The sequence below is a fragment of the Labrus bergylta genome, chromosome 6 (genome assembly GCF_963930695.1).
Source record: "Labrus bergylta chromosome 6, fLabBer1.1, whole genome shotgun sequence".
Taxonomy (NCBI): domain Eukaryota; kingdom Metazoa; phylum Chordata; class Actinopteri; order Labriformes; family Labridae; genus Labrus; species Labrus bergylta.
Window position 1 is genome coordinate 27735541 of NC_089200.1, and position 17473 is coordinate 27753013.

The 17473-nt window shown below is 40.3% G+C and overlaps 2 protein-coding genes across 2 annotated transcripts in view; both read left to right on the top strand.

Annotated features, from left to right (window-relative positions):
- The first annotated feature begins 141 nt into the window (after window positions 1-141).
- On the top strand, window positions 142-7157 carry klhl30 (kelch-like family member 30). Its single transcript, XM_020632796.3, has 8 exons — window positions 142-269; window positions 1729-2572; window positions 2674-2869; window positions 3900-3986; window positions 4129-4284; window positions 4537-4725; window positions 5934-6079; window positions 6239-7157. The coding sequence occupies exons 2-8, from the start codon at window positions 1799-1801 to the stop codon at window positions 6485-6487; spliced, it is 1797 nt and encodes a 598-aa protein (XP_020488452.1). The 5' UTR covers window positions 142-269; window positions 1729-1798; the 3' UTR covers window positions 6488-7157.
- Window positions 7158-7297: 140 nt separating this feature from the next.
- The window catches only part of crocc2 (ciliary rootlet coiled-coil, rootletin family member 2), a 39857-nt gene continuing 29681 nt past the window's right edge, over window positions 7298-17473 (top strand). Inside the window, exons 1-3 of the mRNA XM_065956101.1 lie at window positions 7298-7682; window positions 8323-8476; window positions 8629-8750. Of these exons, the coding sequence (XP_065812173.1) occupies window positions 7626-7682; window positions 8323-8476; window positions 8629-8750 (333 nt within the window). The 5' untranslated portion in view covers window positions 7298-7625. The remainder of the gene's footprint in view (window positions 7683-8322; window positions 8477-8628; window positions 8751-17473) is intronic.

Below are 17473 nucleotides of genomic sequence, written 5' to 3' on the forward strand. Positions count from 1 at the left end.
AAAAATACAGTTATCTCCGTAGTTAGCCTTCAGGCCCGTGGACAAAATGCAAACTATGCGTGTGTAACAGCAGCTGTGGGTCCCATGCTTGTTGTTTGGAATCTGGCTTCAGCGAGGCGTCACTGTCAGTCCTAAAAATAACTGGGACACAGGCAGTCCCAGTGACTTGGCAAAAGCTGCTTTGCCATGCTGCCCACTCCATGTTGATCACTTACAGACAGATTTCTAACTGGAAGGATGATCCATTATTTCCACTCTCTGCCTTTGTGGTGAGTATGTTTTTGGTTACTAAGTGTTTGATGACAGGAAAATGTATTTCTTGTTGGCCCCAGATGAGATTAGAGTCACTAGCACAGTGAATCACTCTAATCAAGAGCAAGAGGTACCTTGTAGTCCTTGTAACAACACGGTAATGCCTCAAAGAAGAAACAAGGCAGTTTTCTTTTAACATTCTGATCGTTATTTACTCAGACAGTCATGAAGGAGACATTGTATTCTTAAGTTGTAGTCAAAGTATTATCCATTAGTTGTAAAAATAACAAACAGTATTTAATCATAGTCCTCTTTTTAGTAAGTCATACATGACATAAATCAAGTTTATGAAAAGCATCTGTATTGAAACAACAACTTATCATAGAGGCAAATCTTGAGGTTATTAAAAGATAGAAAAGGCAAGAGAATCTGCAACCTCTACAGTGGCAGTAGTTTTAAGAGACAGGATCATGTTTTTTCATGTAAAAATGGAACTACTGTGAGAAAAAGTGAAAGGTATCTTCACAAGTACTGTTTAATCCTCCAATCTATTCTTAAATGTGTTTTGTTATTACAATCAGAGAGGCCTTTTATAAAGTAGGTACCTTTATGTGGAATGTCCTACCTTTGTTTAAGCAATATTTATTGTAAGCTAGCCACGTTGTGTGCTATCGTCGTTGAGTAATTGTACTGTGTTCTGTTGTGTTAGGGAAGTAAAGAAATGACAGAACTAAATTAAACTGAAACATGCATGCTTGGTTTTAGATTATGGACTGTCCATAGGGGAAAGTAAAAAATGAAACTTATTAAAAGCTGTTTGGTTTTCAACTGGATCTTTTAAAGTTATATTAAAAGACGGTAAATGGACTTGAGCTTATAGAGCACTTTTCTAGTCTTCCGACTACTCAAAGCGCTTTTACACTGCATGTCACACCCACCCATTCAGACACTGATGGTAGTGGTCGCTATGTTGTATCATCCATCACATGTAACTAATCCCATTCATACACCGCCACTGAAGCAGTGGGAGCAATTCAGGGTTAAGTGTCTTGCCCAAGGACACATCGGACACGTTGCCCAGCTGGGGATTGAACCCTCGACCTTCTGGTTGAGAGGCAACATCTCATGTTCAAACGCTTTGTTGCGGTGTGATGGTAGCATAGTGGTTTGTGGGTGTAGATGTCCTGTAAAGAGACCGTGGTCCTCCAAGCGGGCGGCCTGTGTTCAAATCCGACCTGTCGCTTCTTTCATGCATGTCATTCTACACTCTCTCTCTCCCCGATTTCTGACTCTATCCACTGTCCTAAAAGCACAATATGCCTCAAAAATAAATCTTTTAAAAAAGCTTCATTGCACCTCTGTTGTGTTCCTATGAATGTGTGTTACTAAACATTCATAGGAATGCACATTGTTTTGATGGATGTTGAGACTGATTTTTTTTTATGCATAAGGTATTAATGTTTTTTTCATTGTTAGGTGAGCTCTAAACTCAGACTTGATCCCTGCTGAAAGAAGATTTGGGCTACATTTGAAACTGAACTAGACCATGGTGCGCAATGTGGATGACCTGGACTTCAGCCTGTCCTCCCATCCTCAGAGCATCCTGGAGGGCTTGCGTTCCCTCTGCTCTCAGCCCAAACTTGTCGATGTTACTCTGAGTGCAGGCGGCAGGGACTTCCCCTGTCACCGCAGCGTGCTGGCCCTGTGCAGCACATACTTCCACTGCATGTTCTCAGGGGACTTTGTGGAAAGCATAGCTGCTCGTGTGGAGCTTCAGGATGTTGATCCTGATATACTCAGCAGTTTGTTGGACTTTGCCTACACAGGCAAATTGACCATTAACCAGAGCAATGTGGAGGGCCTGATTTGCACCTCCAGCCAGCTGCAGTTTCAGACAGTGAGAGGCGTGTGCAGCAGATACCTGCAGAACCAGATTGATGCAACAAATTGCCTTGGTATTCTAGAGTTTGGAGCTATCCACGGCTGCCCCGAGGTGATGGCCAAAGCATGGGCCTTCCTCTTGGAGAACTTTGATTCAGTCCAACAAGGTGAAGAATTTCTGCTGTTGGAAAAGGACAGATTAGTTGCCTGTCTGTCAGATGAAGGTCTACAAATCCGTTCAGAGTGCAACCGAGTGGAGGCCATCTTGAAATGGGTCAGGCACCTTACAGAGTCTCGGCTCTGCCACCTCCATGAACTCCTTGGCCTGTCCCGTCTCTCTCTGCTCAGCCCTGAATACCTGTCGGACACCCTACTGAAGGACAGTCTGGTGCAGGCCTCTCCAAGCTGCAGAGAAGCTGTGGAGAAAATTCACAGAGAGGTCAGTGAGTTCATACTTCCTCCCCCTCCTTTTCTCTCTTATCTTGTGTTTGTTCAATCTGAGTAGATTTCCTTAAAAAAATCATGACTTTCACTTTCAAGAAAATGGAGACATCACCAGAATTCATGGACAGACTCAACGCTCAGAGTCCACAACCAAACCTGCAAGAGGTGCTGTTTGTGATGGGGGGTCGTTCACTGGATGACTCGGATGAAGATTCAGATGAAGATGAGGAAAGAGACCCAAGACTGCAAAGACTGCTGCTCAGGAACTGTGCCTTCTACAACATCAAGACGAGTAAACACTTCTTTTTGCATTCACTTGAAGTTTGTTTAGGTTCAGATTCTATTTTACAGCAGAACTCTTGGGAAATCTAATTTGTTTGGCAGATGTTTTGTAGGTCTTTAAATGTTTTACTGAAAGAAAAACAACTCTACAAGAATGCTTTCTGCATGAGACATAAAAGATAATCTTCTCAGTTTCTTTCATTTCTGGAAAAAAGTTATTTATGTGCAAATCTTTTATTTGAGGTCTTACTGAAAAGATGATCCCATCTTATTTAACCATATCTGGTTTTGAACATGGTATGTTTATCATTTATACGGAAGCATATGACAGGGATACAGAAAAGAAATGAGTGGAGGAGGATTTATCATTCATTTGCATTACAAGAATGCAATCAAAATGTAGATAATTGGGACACCAGTTCAACTCAGTCAGTAGATCAGGCACCACATATATCAAAGGTTCTGGACCCATCAGCAAATGGTTTGACTTCTGGCTTCAGCCCTTTGATGCATGTCTACCCCGCTCTCTCCTTCCCACATTTCATGTCTCTCTTCAGCTGTCACATCAATTAAGGCAAAAAAGGCCCAACATTATCAAAGAAAAGAAAGTAGATAATAATATCAAGCCTTTCGTTTTAGTGCCAGGCACAGAGAAAAAGTTAAGGTTCCTTTGAAAAGTTGAGTTAAAAGTCAAAATGTCAACAATAAAGTCAAACTTTAGAATGAGTCCTAGGCTAAGGAAAACATTAATCAATACAGGATGATTCTTCAAATCAATGGATTTTTTTTCAGATTTAATTTAATTCTATAAATGCAGACAAATGTCTGACGCTTATACTGAAACTATATTCACGATATTTTGAAAATGCTCAATGAAAATAGATGCTCCTTAACAGTATTAATTGTCTCCATAATTCTTGGCCCTTATATTCTTCCCTCTCGTGTGCACTTTTTACATGTGCAAACTGGATGTGTGAACATCTAATCTCTCTCTCTTTGAATGATGTGCCAACATGAACTCTCTTTCTTCTTGTCTGCAGAACAGTGGCATGAGCTCCCAAACTTCCCCAACCCTAACAAATGGGGGTACTCCATGGTCTCCCTGAACAATGATGTGTATGTAACAGGTGAGTCAAGTGTTTGAAGCCCTTTAGAACACAGAAACATCAAGAGGGAGCCAGAGGGCAACAAGTCAAGATGATCGATTATAAGCAGAACTGTAAGAATGTAAAACAGACTTTTGACAAAGGGATCTTGTCTGCCGGACAGGGGGCTCACGGGGTTCAAATACAAACACCTGGTCGACCACAGAGACCTGGAAGTACATCACAAGAGAGGGAAAGTGGGTTACTGTGGCACCCATGCTCAGGCCTCGGACTAACCACACATCGGCAACACTCAACGGGGAGATTTACGTCATCGGAGGTAAGAAAATAAATAGAGTTGTGCCTTAAACCTGCAGTGCAATGGAAAATTTGATAAACCCTAGCGTCTCGAGCCCATAATTTCTTACCTCAGCAGTGGATTTGCTTGCATTACTTCTTTATTGTTGAATCATTAAAATTTAGGCCAGGCTCTACAAGAACATATACATCTCAAAATTGAATTCAAGAATTTGTTTATAATAATCAATTCATGAAACTCATCACTTATTCCTCGTACAAATTCCTCCTTTAGGTACAACAGCAGATCGTGTTGAAGTTGAGCATTACGACCCTTACAGTGACACCTGGGCTTTGACGTGCCCTGCACTGAAATACGTGACAAACTTCACAGCTACGGCCTGTCATGGGAAGCTCTACGTGATTGGCTCATGTGCTGTAAAGTACAATGCTCTGACCATGCAGTGTTACAATCCTGTTATAGGTAAGGACAGGTATTTCATTATTTTTTATTTCCCCTCTTCCTTGTATTAATAGTAACTATTTTGCTCATCATAGTATCTGATCAATTACCAAAACGCTTTCTAGAAAAAAAATTCTGAGAGAAATTGTAAATGTAAGTCATTTCTCTCCAGCAAGAACTTTCCCTTTGGTCTATGAACCTTTTGAAAGACCACCACAGGACAGGGTCTTACAGTTAATTATTTTACCAATAAAAAAGTCTCTGCTGGGGGGTAGTATTTCCCAAAACCACACGGGAACTTTGCGAGTGGGTCACGCAGCACTAAACATGTATGATTGTGATTTTTAAATTTGGTCACTATTGTATCTTTGTAATTACTTCTAAAAATGCAGATAACAATTGGCTGAAGGAACCATTTAGATCCTTAAAGGCTTTATATGTGATCCAGCAGATGTCGCCCTTGAGCACCAGCATGAAACCAAAACAACTCGCGGTGCATTGTTGTGTTAGCATGCTAATGCTACTGATCTTTATTATGCTCGTATCTTCACACTGCATGTAAATTTACCTGAAATGAGCGTGATCTAGAAACACAGTTAATCAGTGAGTACAGTATGTTATTCTTCTTTTCTCTAGTCCCTCAATTAAACAACTTTTATACGTGAGGGGAGGAGTCAGCCGGCCGGGCCGCCTATGTCAACAAAGTGAAGATAGGACTCTGAAAACTCTGAAAACATCACAGACAGTGGGACTCGGGTGTTACACCCATTGTAGACAGTCATGACTCACAGAGTTATTTTCAGAGGATATACTTGATTTATATTATATTTAAGTGTGAAAAATCACATAGAAAGCCTTTAAAAGTAGTTTCAAGGACTTGAAGATCAGGGACCTTAGGTACCATTCTATTTTTATGTAACACATCTTTTTTCTACATAATAAGGGATGTATTTAGATTTATATATTTTTACATTATAGGTACATTTTTAATGATCTGCAGCTTTTTTCAATGCTAAATTTGCAATTAAACAATTTATTTAACAATGACATCAAATCGTCAACATGCTTTTTGCATTTTAAAGCTTTTCAATTAAGTTTAATTATTTTTTCTGTAGATTCATTCAACAAGTTGTAGGAACCAAAACATAATTTTAACAGCATGACTTAATTCCTTTTCTTTTTCTTTTTAACTGAAAATATTTTTTGGTATTTTTTGTTTTTTTCTCCAGATAGCTGGAGCAGCATATGTTCACCCTTTATCCCCAAGTATTTGTCGTCACCCCGTTCTGTCTGTGTGGATGGAACTATATATCTGGTTGCTGACAACACAAAGAAAGTCTACGCTTATGATCCAGAGGTCAACATGTGGCAGAAGGTATAGGTGCAGACACAGTACAACTGCTCACTGCAGTCATAATACACTAATGCAACAGCCTGTATCAAGGCTAATTTAACATGATCATAGCATAAATAATCTGTTTTATTCCACTGTTATTTTGCCTATCAACGGTGTGTTGATTTTTCCTCTCTTTAGGTCCAGCTTCTCCACATGCTCCATGAGAATGGGGGCTTGGTAACATTAGATGGCAAGCTGTTTGTCACTGGAGGCCATTGGATAGGTATGGAGGGGGACTATGGGGTAGAAGTGGAGATTTACAACCGAACAGCCAACACCTGGGAGGTGGAGTGCTTCCTGCCAAGACTTTGGTTTTACAGCGGAGTCTGCACCATCTTCCTTGATCCATCCCAGTGGCCTGAGCTCTTCCCCATAGATTCAACATAAACGCCTCATGTACTGACAGGACAGCACTCAGGGTCAAAGAGTTCACAGAGATGTGTTGCATCATACAGATGTTACTATGCAACTGGCATGTTTATCCCAGGATGTCATTGTGTCCTATAATAGTGTGTTATACGATCATCGGGTTATTTTTAGAGCTTTGTTTGGCTGATGTTACGTATATTATACATTGTATCATGTGTGGGAAAATAATATCTTCTTTGTTTTCTGTCACCTTTGATTAAGTCAGTCCCCCAGTAACAACCAACTCTGCGCTCAACCTCCTGCTTTATTCCCTTCTGATGGATTATCTCATCTTCATATTGTTTTCTTTCTTTTCTTTTGTTATGCATCTTTGGGTATTAAGAAAAGTGCTGAAGGCCTTTGAGTCCAGTGTATTATTATTTTTATTTGTATTATTATTACAACAGGTTTTGAGCTTCCCTACCTGAGATTAAGCTACTTTAGAATAAAGACTTCAGTGTGAATGGGTCAATGAAAGGTGCTTGTGATAGACTATGAAATCTTTGCAGAAACTGTAGTTTTGATTGTGATGATTATGAGGATTATTCACATTAGTATTGGTTGCATAGGATAATAAATGTTTGCAACTAGAAGTGCCTAAATTATTAATTAAATGTGTTCTTAATAAAACAATCATCTGTAGAATTAACAGCGTTCAGTGTGACTTCAGTGCCTTGGTGATTATTAACCCATCGGAATCCAGGCGTCCGTGCTGCCATGGGAACACCCAAGCCAGCATTCTATTTCTATGGCAACGGCCCGGAAGTGAGTGGTTACCATGGGATGAGATTTCTACTTTCCTGCAGGCGCTCCTAAAGTTTCTTTGCTAAAACCGTATCTGTGAATTCTTCTTTCTTTCTATACCGTCATTTAAATAGTTACCCATTCAATGCGATTTAATTTCATTTAGTAAATTAATAACCACCTTCTAAACTTTGTTTTACTCAACATTTGACGACTTTCTATCAGAAGTTTTAGTAGCTAAATAATAGCATGCTTGCGCTGGGTTTCTGTCTTGTTAAATGAAACGACTGATGGTTAAACGTACTCGTTAGCATGCATGCATACATAGCTTACATTTAGTTATCAAAGTGTTGTCCGTTTTTGCATACTTCCAATGACTTCTGAACGAGACCGAGGTGCACACTCTCCTAGACTGGAGGCTGTGATTCAGGTTGGTAACTTTAAAGCTGTTATGCACTGTTACTGATATTATCTTCAGCTATGCATGAAATGCTATTGACTAAAAATGTGAATTAAAAGTACTGGAAAAAAAATAGCAACTGTATGCTTACTGAGAGTACAGCTACAGTACAAGCACCTTAAAATATTCTTGTGTTTAATAAAACTATTATTGTGCTTAATAACTAATACTTTATATAAGAATTACATTATACCATACTTTGATACTTAACATTTCATAGGGAACATCATTTCAATTCCGTTGCCTTTACAACATTTATCTTTTAGTTAAAGTCACTTTCAAGACATTTTAGACAAATTATGTAAAATAAATTGCATTGCTTTGAAAAAAAAAGTCTTCAAATGATTTTTGGTAGTTTGACTATTTCTGTAGTTGCAATGACCAATTGTTTCTTGCATGATCATGACTCAATAAAGATGATCCAGCACACAAGCAGGTCTTTTTTTTTACTTTACTGTTATACTGTAAGGTCTACATTGCGTAAGTAAATATTGTAGCTTAAAGTATTTGTATACTAGTAAAATGTACAATAGGCCCTAACAGTCTAACCTTGATGAGTTAGGCTTTTGCAAAGCTATGTGATGTATTTGTATGACTGGTATGATTGTAGAAGTTGGAGGAGTCCCTGATTCACTCAGACGGCAGCTTTGGAGCGAGTAGTCTGACACTGCGAGGTGATGGACACGAGTCCAGTGTCACTCCTACGCCTGTCTCTAGCCGCGTCCGCCTAATCATCACCCGCAACCTGACTGAGCAACCAACTGGTAGGAAGGAAAGCTTGAATCCAAATGCTCAGACATAAGCATTGAATGCAGTCAGTTAAAACAATACATCTGTCTTTCTATATATTAGTTATCATATTCCACATGCGGAATGATTGACACCTCTGTATGCATGATCTGTTTCTGCATCCCAGGTGAGGGCTCTGAGCTCGGCGAGGTCGAGGAAAGCAGGGCCTTAAGGGAGCAGCCGTCTCCGAGCCAGATGAACCGTGACCAGCCGCTAGTCAAACAGGCAAGTCTCACTGACAGGGTAGGAGTGACACAGGGCAGCAACACATTCTTAGGTCAAGGCCAAACTGTGGAGCAATACTTTTTTTACATTTTTAGCATTTGTCTAAGCACTCTATTCTGGTAAAACTGTCATCAACAGGAGGAAAACACAAGACCAATATGATAACAACTAAATGTGACCGTGTGATCTGATACTCATTTTTGCCTTTTGTATTTTTCTGGAGTGCAGCACACAGGAAATGTAGTCTTGCCATAGAAATGTAGATCGTATCTTGTTAGTCTCACTTTGTGCCAACTCCGAACCCATTTGATAATGGTTACGACCTACGGTGGCATCTACCAATGTTTCTGAGATAACTGGATGAATTATGACAGATATCCACTCTAAGACTCCAAGGCTGCATACAGCCAAAGCCTGCTCCAACTCATTTGGTCATTACCACCTGGACTGCTTAACAGACACCAGACCTGTGCAGTTACTAAATTCTTGTCCCTTCTCTACTAAAGATTTTGCATTCATGTATACCTATCTGTAGATACACGTGTAACTACAACCATGACTAAAATGTCATCAAATAGTATCACTAAAATTATTTTTTTTCTGGAAGTATTCACCATTTCCCTACCTAGCTGTGTATCCTTTAAAACTGCATTTGTAGAATGTGATTTTAATTTCAGATGTTAATGCAGCTCATAAAAAACGCTGGATTATGTAATGCTGTAGATGGTACATTTTTGCAGTTTTGTTTGGAGATGAGATCAAGAAGGTCAACCACACTAGAGCATTGACTGCAAAAAGCTACATGCGTTTGAAATGGAATATGGTTACCATAAACTTCAGTGTACCACAGCTCTTTCCAGCAGGGAAAGCCTTTTGGGGCAAAACAAACAAACAGTGTGGGGAGGTTGAAACAGCTTTTGCATGTACTGTGATGAAAACAGAGTGGGAGAAGGTTTGGATATTCGTGTACAGACTCACAGGACATTCATTTAACTTGGAAAATGTAACTTGTATTTTAACTCGTGCATTTTATGTGATTCACTGCCGTAGACTTACAGCTTACATATTACAGTAAGTGCTGTATAGGCACCCATTGTGTATATGTGTTGGTGAGTGTGGATGCATGAGCGTGTGTGTATGTGTTTGTAAGTGTAAATAAGAGCGGGAGGAGCGTTTATGAAGGGTTTCCTTGTGGTCTGTTCAGGTAGACTCAGACCCCCTGTGCTCATGAAGACCGGCGTCTCCCTTCATAGCCACCCCATGGCTGCCCCTCCATGTAGCGGCTGATGTTTTTGGGGAAAATTGGGAAGGTCACCGGCCTCTCCCTTGAGACCTTTGAAGAAAAAGCTCATTTTTCATGGTGCACAAAGCAGCCATTTGTGATAACACTGCCCTCATTCTGCTGCTTAAATCTAATGAACTCCCACTGCTTGTGTTACCCTTACTACTTATTTTAAACCCTGGGCTATAAATAAAACTTAATTAGCTTGGGAGATATATATAGCATATTTATTTTGTTGATATATTTAGATGTGTGAAAAGACTCTAAACAGAAAAAAAACATTAGCAAGTGTTGGTGATATGTCATGCTCACACCATCGAGGAGTGATTTGAAGTAGTGAATAGGAAGGGTTTGCATGGAATTCATCATTTTTTCTTAAACATCACTGTAACTTAAACTGATAACACAGCTGAATTTGTTATGCAGTCACAAGTCAGGAGGTTTTTTAAAAGACTCCTGTTGTGACTCGCCTTTTCCAGTGAAAGCCTCTGTCTTTTTCCTGACTGTTTTTTTCTCTGCCAAACAGCATGATTGTTTGGCACCTCTGCTGTGATGTGATGTTAATCCAATGTGCTTATCTGTGCCCTTGAGCCAAATATACTTCCTTGGCTGTGCCATTTACACCAGCTCTCTTATCTGAAAACAACTTTCTCCCTCAATATTTGTTGCTGAAGGGATACTATTTCTGCATAAATCACATATGTATGCTGTTTCTCATCATGTTTGAAAGTCCATATTAATATGGCATACCTGCTCTGAGTAACAAGTCAGACAATGAATATTAAATATCTGTTCTCAATGGATATTCAATCTGTTTAGCTTCTGTTGTACATGTGAAATAACCATAATATGAAAAATATCAGAACATAAATAAAGTAGAGTAAAAGCTCTACCCTAATGCCAATTCCTGCTTACAGGATGAAGGCGCCATGACATTTCCTTAGGTTGTGTCTTGATGGATGAATTTGAACATCCCTCATAATAATGTGCCTTCCTTCAAGGTAAAAAATATATGGTCAGCTGTGGTGTAGTGTCCCTTTAGCAGTCTAAGGATGCTCTTGCAGAGAAAATCCATCAACATGATTGGGACCATGTACCTCCCTGCCAGCACAGTAACTGCAATCCATCTGTTTTACTGGGAATCAGATGTATTAGACAAAGAATCCTTCAAATCTTTGATTTCTCCTCTAACAAAAACAAATGGGTCACGTCTTTAAATGTTGATTAGTGAGTTCAAAGAGGTTTTGCTGGTGGATTTTAGAAAGTTTGGTCAAAGCTTGGTTAGCTGCTTTCCAATTTTCTAGTAATTTTGTGAGCCAAGATACATGAAACTGATAGTAGCTCTATATACACCGTACAGATTTCAAAGTGCTATCTATTTTATTAACGAAAGCAAACAAGCTTTCCCTAAAATGTCTTCTTTTCCTTTAAAGCGTTTTGTTTTTTCCTGTGAAAAAAGTTCCCCCCTTGTATGTCATTAACATGAAACTAAATATGATGCTAGTGGTTTCATAATGAAATCCATCTGAACCTGTCACTGTCAGTATGACAGCTGAAGCCGACCCACCCCTGAATGTGTGACAGCTGAAAAACATACCTAGTTATCCTAGATCCCCTTTTTCTCCTCTTCAACCCATAAGTCTGGTTGACCTAATGGTGCACCATTAACGCAACACTGATGAAGTCACACCTGGACTCTGAAAGCCTTCCTCTGTTTCTCTGTTAAGTCACTCAGCTTGATCTCTGGTGACCCCAGAAAATTGCACCTGAACCCGGATAAACCTTGACCCAGTTTGTGAATTGCATGGCCTCGAGGTTGGAGAGCATGATTGGGTGAATTCTGAACCCTCTGTGTTGCTTTTGGAGGCCAGCCAGTGTGCATTTTCTCAGACGTAGACATCTATACTCTGCTGCCTGAACACTTAGCGAGTGGCTGCACAATGCCGCAGTGTGGCAGTCGGTTGGATAAAGATAAACTCTTGCTGAATGATTTCTGACACCAACTGCCATTCGCCCGTGCCCTCTGAAATCTTGAATCCTCTGGGTCTCTGCATAAGAAGCCTGTCAAACATAGTTGGAGCAGATAAAGTCTGTCTTTAAGGATTGTGTTACTGTCCCCTTTACCCTGCTACCCCCCTCTGTTTCCAGTTTGTTTTTTCTGCTGGCACAAACCCATTAATTTAGGCCGCAGTTTGAATGGAACGCTGCCAAAAACTCTCGGATATCATGAAATTGTAAAAATTAATTGCTATCCCCGGAGAAAATCTGCTTAAAAGTCCATCTCAGTGCTAAATTTCTGATGAAAGTATTCCATTAAAGTGTTCAACTTTTGACATTAAGCTACTCATGTTACTTGACTTTAAAGTCAAACATTAAGCACACTCTTCAGTTCTTTTTCACATGTCAAGATTGTGTAATCACAAGTGAAGTCTTGAACTTGCTGAGTGTGTGTTTATGTGTGTGCAGGCTTTGTGCAGCATTGTCCTTGCCGGGGGCATTGTGCTAAGTACTACAAGGCTGGCCACATGCTTGTGAGTACACAGCATGTATTATTAGTTTGGCCGTATTTACACAGATCACTTGTATCCCTGAGTGCCATCACGCAGCAGCTGTCCCTGTAACCAAAAAGTTCACTCCATGGTAACACACACACAGCAGCTCCCCCTCCTCACTTCCATTCCCCCTGTTTGTTATCCCACATTGTGTAATTACCGACAGTGATGATACATAAACAGCTTTCACAATCAGCTGGGGCTATTTCACGGAGTCAGCACTCAGGGGGTAATGTGAGGGGAAGGGGAGCGGGTATGTTGTTGAAGTAGGATAGTACGATTTTTTGGGCAGCTTGGGGGCGATGGACATCCGCTCCAGCTGTGTTTAGGAATCTGACAGATAGTGCACTCCATTAATTCCCTTTATTAAGCCTCTGGGCCCAGGCCAAGCCAGGGAAAACGGTTGCAGCTGTAACCCTTCACATGCTGGCTGGACTGCGCACTCAAGGACAGATTTCACTTTGGGTTGAGAATGAGACAGGAAGAAAGAGGAGTGCAGTTCCTGGATATTCTTGGAAGTCTTTCTCTGCACAGAGAAACAGGTATACAAAGACAGTTTTATGAAGTTAAGAAAAGAAACAGCTGCAGAAATGCATAATGGTTTGGAAAGCGTTACAAAACTCAGTTGAAACCTTAGATAAACTGTTGAGATCTCCAAATGTTGTGACATTAGGTCAGTGAGAGAAAATTGTAATCATAACTTGGTAACTGTAATGGATTGGATTTTGATCTACCACATGAGCAAGGCAGCAAGTTTTGGCCAAAACACCAAAGCCTTCACAAGGGCCTTGAAAACGATTCTCTCGTTGCTTGTTGGCAGATGAATCAAAGCAAGATTATCCCTTGATGTTGTTTGAAATATTTATCAAAAGAGACAATGCAAGGAGTGGCACAAATCATAAATATCAAGGAATATAAAAGGCTAATTCAAAGCACATTTTAAGAGACGAAAAAGTATTTTACTTTGGAAACATAAGCATGGCTCAAGAAACAAATATTTGGGGATGAAAAAAAGAAAAGGAACCATATGGAGGCATAAAGCATACCATGACAAAAAGGCTGTTGTATAAATTGCATCGTGAACATTATTGTAAAATGGCAGTAGATGTCCTCAAAGAGATGGGCTTCATTGGGATCGGGCTCAGCCCATTTCAGGGGGCCACAGAGGCTCCTCGAGAGTGATTGTACTCCAAGGCAGATCGTAAATAGCAAGGGGTGTTCAGTGAGCACACTTCTGGGCCCCCAGTAAGCCCTGTAAGCCCCAGAGTTAGGGCAGATGGAGGACTGGGATTACTTGCCTCTCTTTGGCCTTTTTTACAGTCACCAGTGACCGATATGTTGGGGGAGAACAATGAGTTCAAGCTCAGTTGGGGATGAGAGTGATGAGATTAAATGATGCAAGCAGAGCAGTGGAGTAGAAGTTGGTGTAAGCAGTAAAGTGAAGGTGGGGGTCTGTACTATGGGCTGTTTTGGCGCCCTCTTGGGAGCTTCCTGCACGGAGCAAGGCTAATCCAGAGCAGGCCCCGGCCTCCTGCTTTACAGCTGACTGGGGAGAATCAATAAAAAAGCGTCCCCTCCGTAGTGTGTGGAACAGGGGTGAAGTGCTGGCAAGACGCCTACATGTATGAAAACGTGAAAGCAACCTTCCTCAACTGGGCAGGGTGTGGACTTGTCGCAGTTACCTTGGATACCTGGTCAATGAGTACACAGCAAGGTAGGGAAGGTGTAGTTGTTTGCATCAACTGTTGTTGGGGCAATTTAAGTGCACATACATAAAAGCAATTAGTGACACAATGAGTTATGTCAATATACTAGAAGAAACAAATATGCATTATTTTTGTCTTTACATAAACCTTCTATTTCTTGTTAGGTTTATATGCCATTACACTGTTTGTTTTATAATTTCTTTCATTTTTTAAAGACTAAACTAATTCATAAAATACAAAAAGGGCTCCAGATATAGTTGCCTTTGAATATCATTAATATAATTTTTGTGATTTCATTTTTTTGGAAATGTATTTGGACCCTAAGTGTTCCCTCTAGAGTTTTCATACAAACAAACAAGTTCTATTTACATTCATTTTCCAATTTAAGTATCTACGAGGTCTGAAAAACAACGTTCCTCATGCAATCTTTAGAAAACCACTTCTAAATTTGAAATCACTGTTTGCTTCCATCCATGTTTATTAAGTAGCAGTCTTCTACCTTACCCTTATTGGTACACTGCAGAGCCCATCCTTGTGTTACTTCTGGCATCTGGTGATAACTGGAGTAGGCAGATTATCTATCACACCTTTCCAAAGCTAGTTTGTGTACAAGTATAGTATGTCTTTGACCATGTCCATGATACAAACAAAAATACATCATGAATTGAAGAAACATACATAGATTACAACATTTTCACGAGGATCTCTATTTGAATAAATTAGTCCTCAGCTGCTTTAAAAATAACATACACAGAGACTACTGTACATATGTTTATAGTGTGGTAGCCATCACATTACAGAGATCTTTCAGGAGGCCCTACTTAGAAGACCAAGGAGATGCTGGTTATGTAAAGATGCAGACGGTACACAGTGCCTGACCATGCAGGACTGTTTATTTGAAAACTTGAAAATGTGAATTTTGTTGAAAAAGTCATTGTAGGTAAGATGAGGTGAGTGTGATTTGAGTCATTTGACTTGATTTTGTCAACAGCATTGCAGCAGTGTACTGGACACCATTGTTCACTTGGTCAGGGGTTGACCTACTGAGTCAGGTGAAAATGTTGTTGCATAAGTCAAGCCCTGACCAGTCATTTGTTGCTCAGGCTGTGAAACAATCCAGCTATTTAGAGACATGTAAAGGTCAATGAGTTTGATAGAAGCACTTAGCTTGATCAAATCTGATACCAACGTTTTAAGACTTCACAACTGAGTAAAAGGACCATAAATATTAAACAACATTAGACATTAAGCTATTTCAGGCAGTGATCAGGACCTTAGTCTTAGCGCATCATACAGTCCCTTATTGCAGTCAAACTGTTGTACTAAACAGTCAGTTTGTCCTTAGGCTTACAAGACACATACAGCTGAATATCATCAACATAACAGTTATATGCAATACCTTAGTATTTTGTGATTATCCAATAAATCATTGCTCCATAGTGCCTCTAGTAGTGAAAATCTCTACAAGGTAGCGTTCGAGGAAAACATTAACTGACATAACAACAGCCTGCATCTGAACCTTGCATTATAACCTTAAAATAAAAGTATAGCAATGGCATGAGTAAAGTTGATATTGTGCTCATTTAGTGCATTTACATGAAAAGGAAATAACAGTGGGTTATCCATTAAGACCATTATGACCAAATTAGGGAAAAATAACTGCCTTTTGTGTTTATGAGTGTCTTCCTATAAGGATAAGTTGAAGCTAGCTATGCCATGTTTTTTTTCTGTGAGTTACATTGTTCTACTGTAGTATTCCCACAGATGTAACAGCCTTGAACTCCGCTGTAAGAGCTCCAAATTCAGATTGAGCTCATCTGCTGTCATAAATCTCATGCGCTATGGCCCTGTGTTCAAGGTGTATTTATGAACTACATGCTTGTTAGTAAGTCAGTGTTATTGCTAAAGCTGTGCCAAAATAGTTGAAAAGATGCATAATCACTTATGCTTCACACACAGCTGTTTCCAGGAGTCCCTTTAAACACAGCTGCTGCAGTTTTGTGTGTTTCAAACACTCCGCCCATGTTGTTCCTCCCTTCTCAGTCCCTAAAGCTGTCACCTCAACAACGGGCAGTAAAAGAAGCTTTTGTGCTCACCAGGTCCTCAGAGAAAAACACCAAAAGCACAGGGCCAAGTGCCTGATGGCCGTTAGTGTAGTTTGTAGTATGAAAATCTGAAAGGGGCATTTGAAAATGTGTTAATAATGGTGGCAAAGTGGCGGGGCTCACTGTTGAACAGTGAGACTATTGTCTTGGCTCTCTTGGAGCCTGCTGGAGAGATTAAGCACCCAGAGAAGAGATGAGGTACAGAGGAGAGGTGGGGGGGGGGGGAGTGGGTCGCAGGGTTGATTTGAAGGGCTTGGATGGTGGTTTGGAGGGAGGGGGCTTCCTCGCTCACGCTCTCGCCCTCGCTCTCTTCCTCTGCTTTTAAATGAGAAGTCAGAAAGGGGGAACGGGAGGCACGCAGTGTTGTAGTGCTTTGGGGCCATGTGGTTTGTATTAGCGAGGACAGGGTGTCTGGCACCAGGCTGGAGAGTGGGTGGTGCAGAGGGAGTTTAGGTTGTGTGAGGTTGGGAGGTTACAGGACATTTGGTTTTCAGATATGGAAGAGGATACGAGATTCCACAAAGAGAAAGACCAGTGTATGTGTGTGTATCTTGTTTTTGTATATGTATATGTGTTGTATTATGTTTTTAGATTCACTTGACAGACCCAATAATCATGCATAAAAACAGTAAACAAACATAATGGACTTAGACATTCCATTGACTGAAATTATGACCCCTCACAACGTCTTTAAGTCTAGCCAGTGTTTGTCCAACCCTCACACTGCACACTGATACTTAGAGCCTCTGGATTAGCTAGTCAATCAAAGGGTTGACAATTACACTCTTTCTGTTCATGGGGGAAACACACTATGCACATACTTTAGACTATCTCATCAGTACCATTGAATCAAGTGATGATAGTAATTACCAATCAAGAGTGCTCCATTGTAAGATGTTCTTCTTGGCATGAGCATGCATTTATGTAAAACCTCAAAAATGCATTGAGGACAGCTCCCATGCATTAACTTTATTTGTTCTTAAACTGAACCCACAATGAACTGTTGAAAACTGCTAAATGACTCAACAGAATACAAACACATCCTTTATTCCAAACATTAATCATTGGTACATTCAGATAGATGGGATGGGAAAGACTGAGT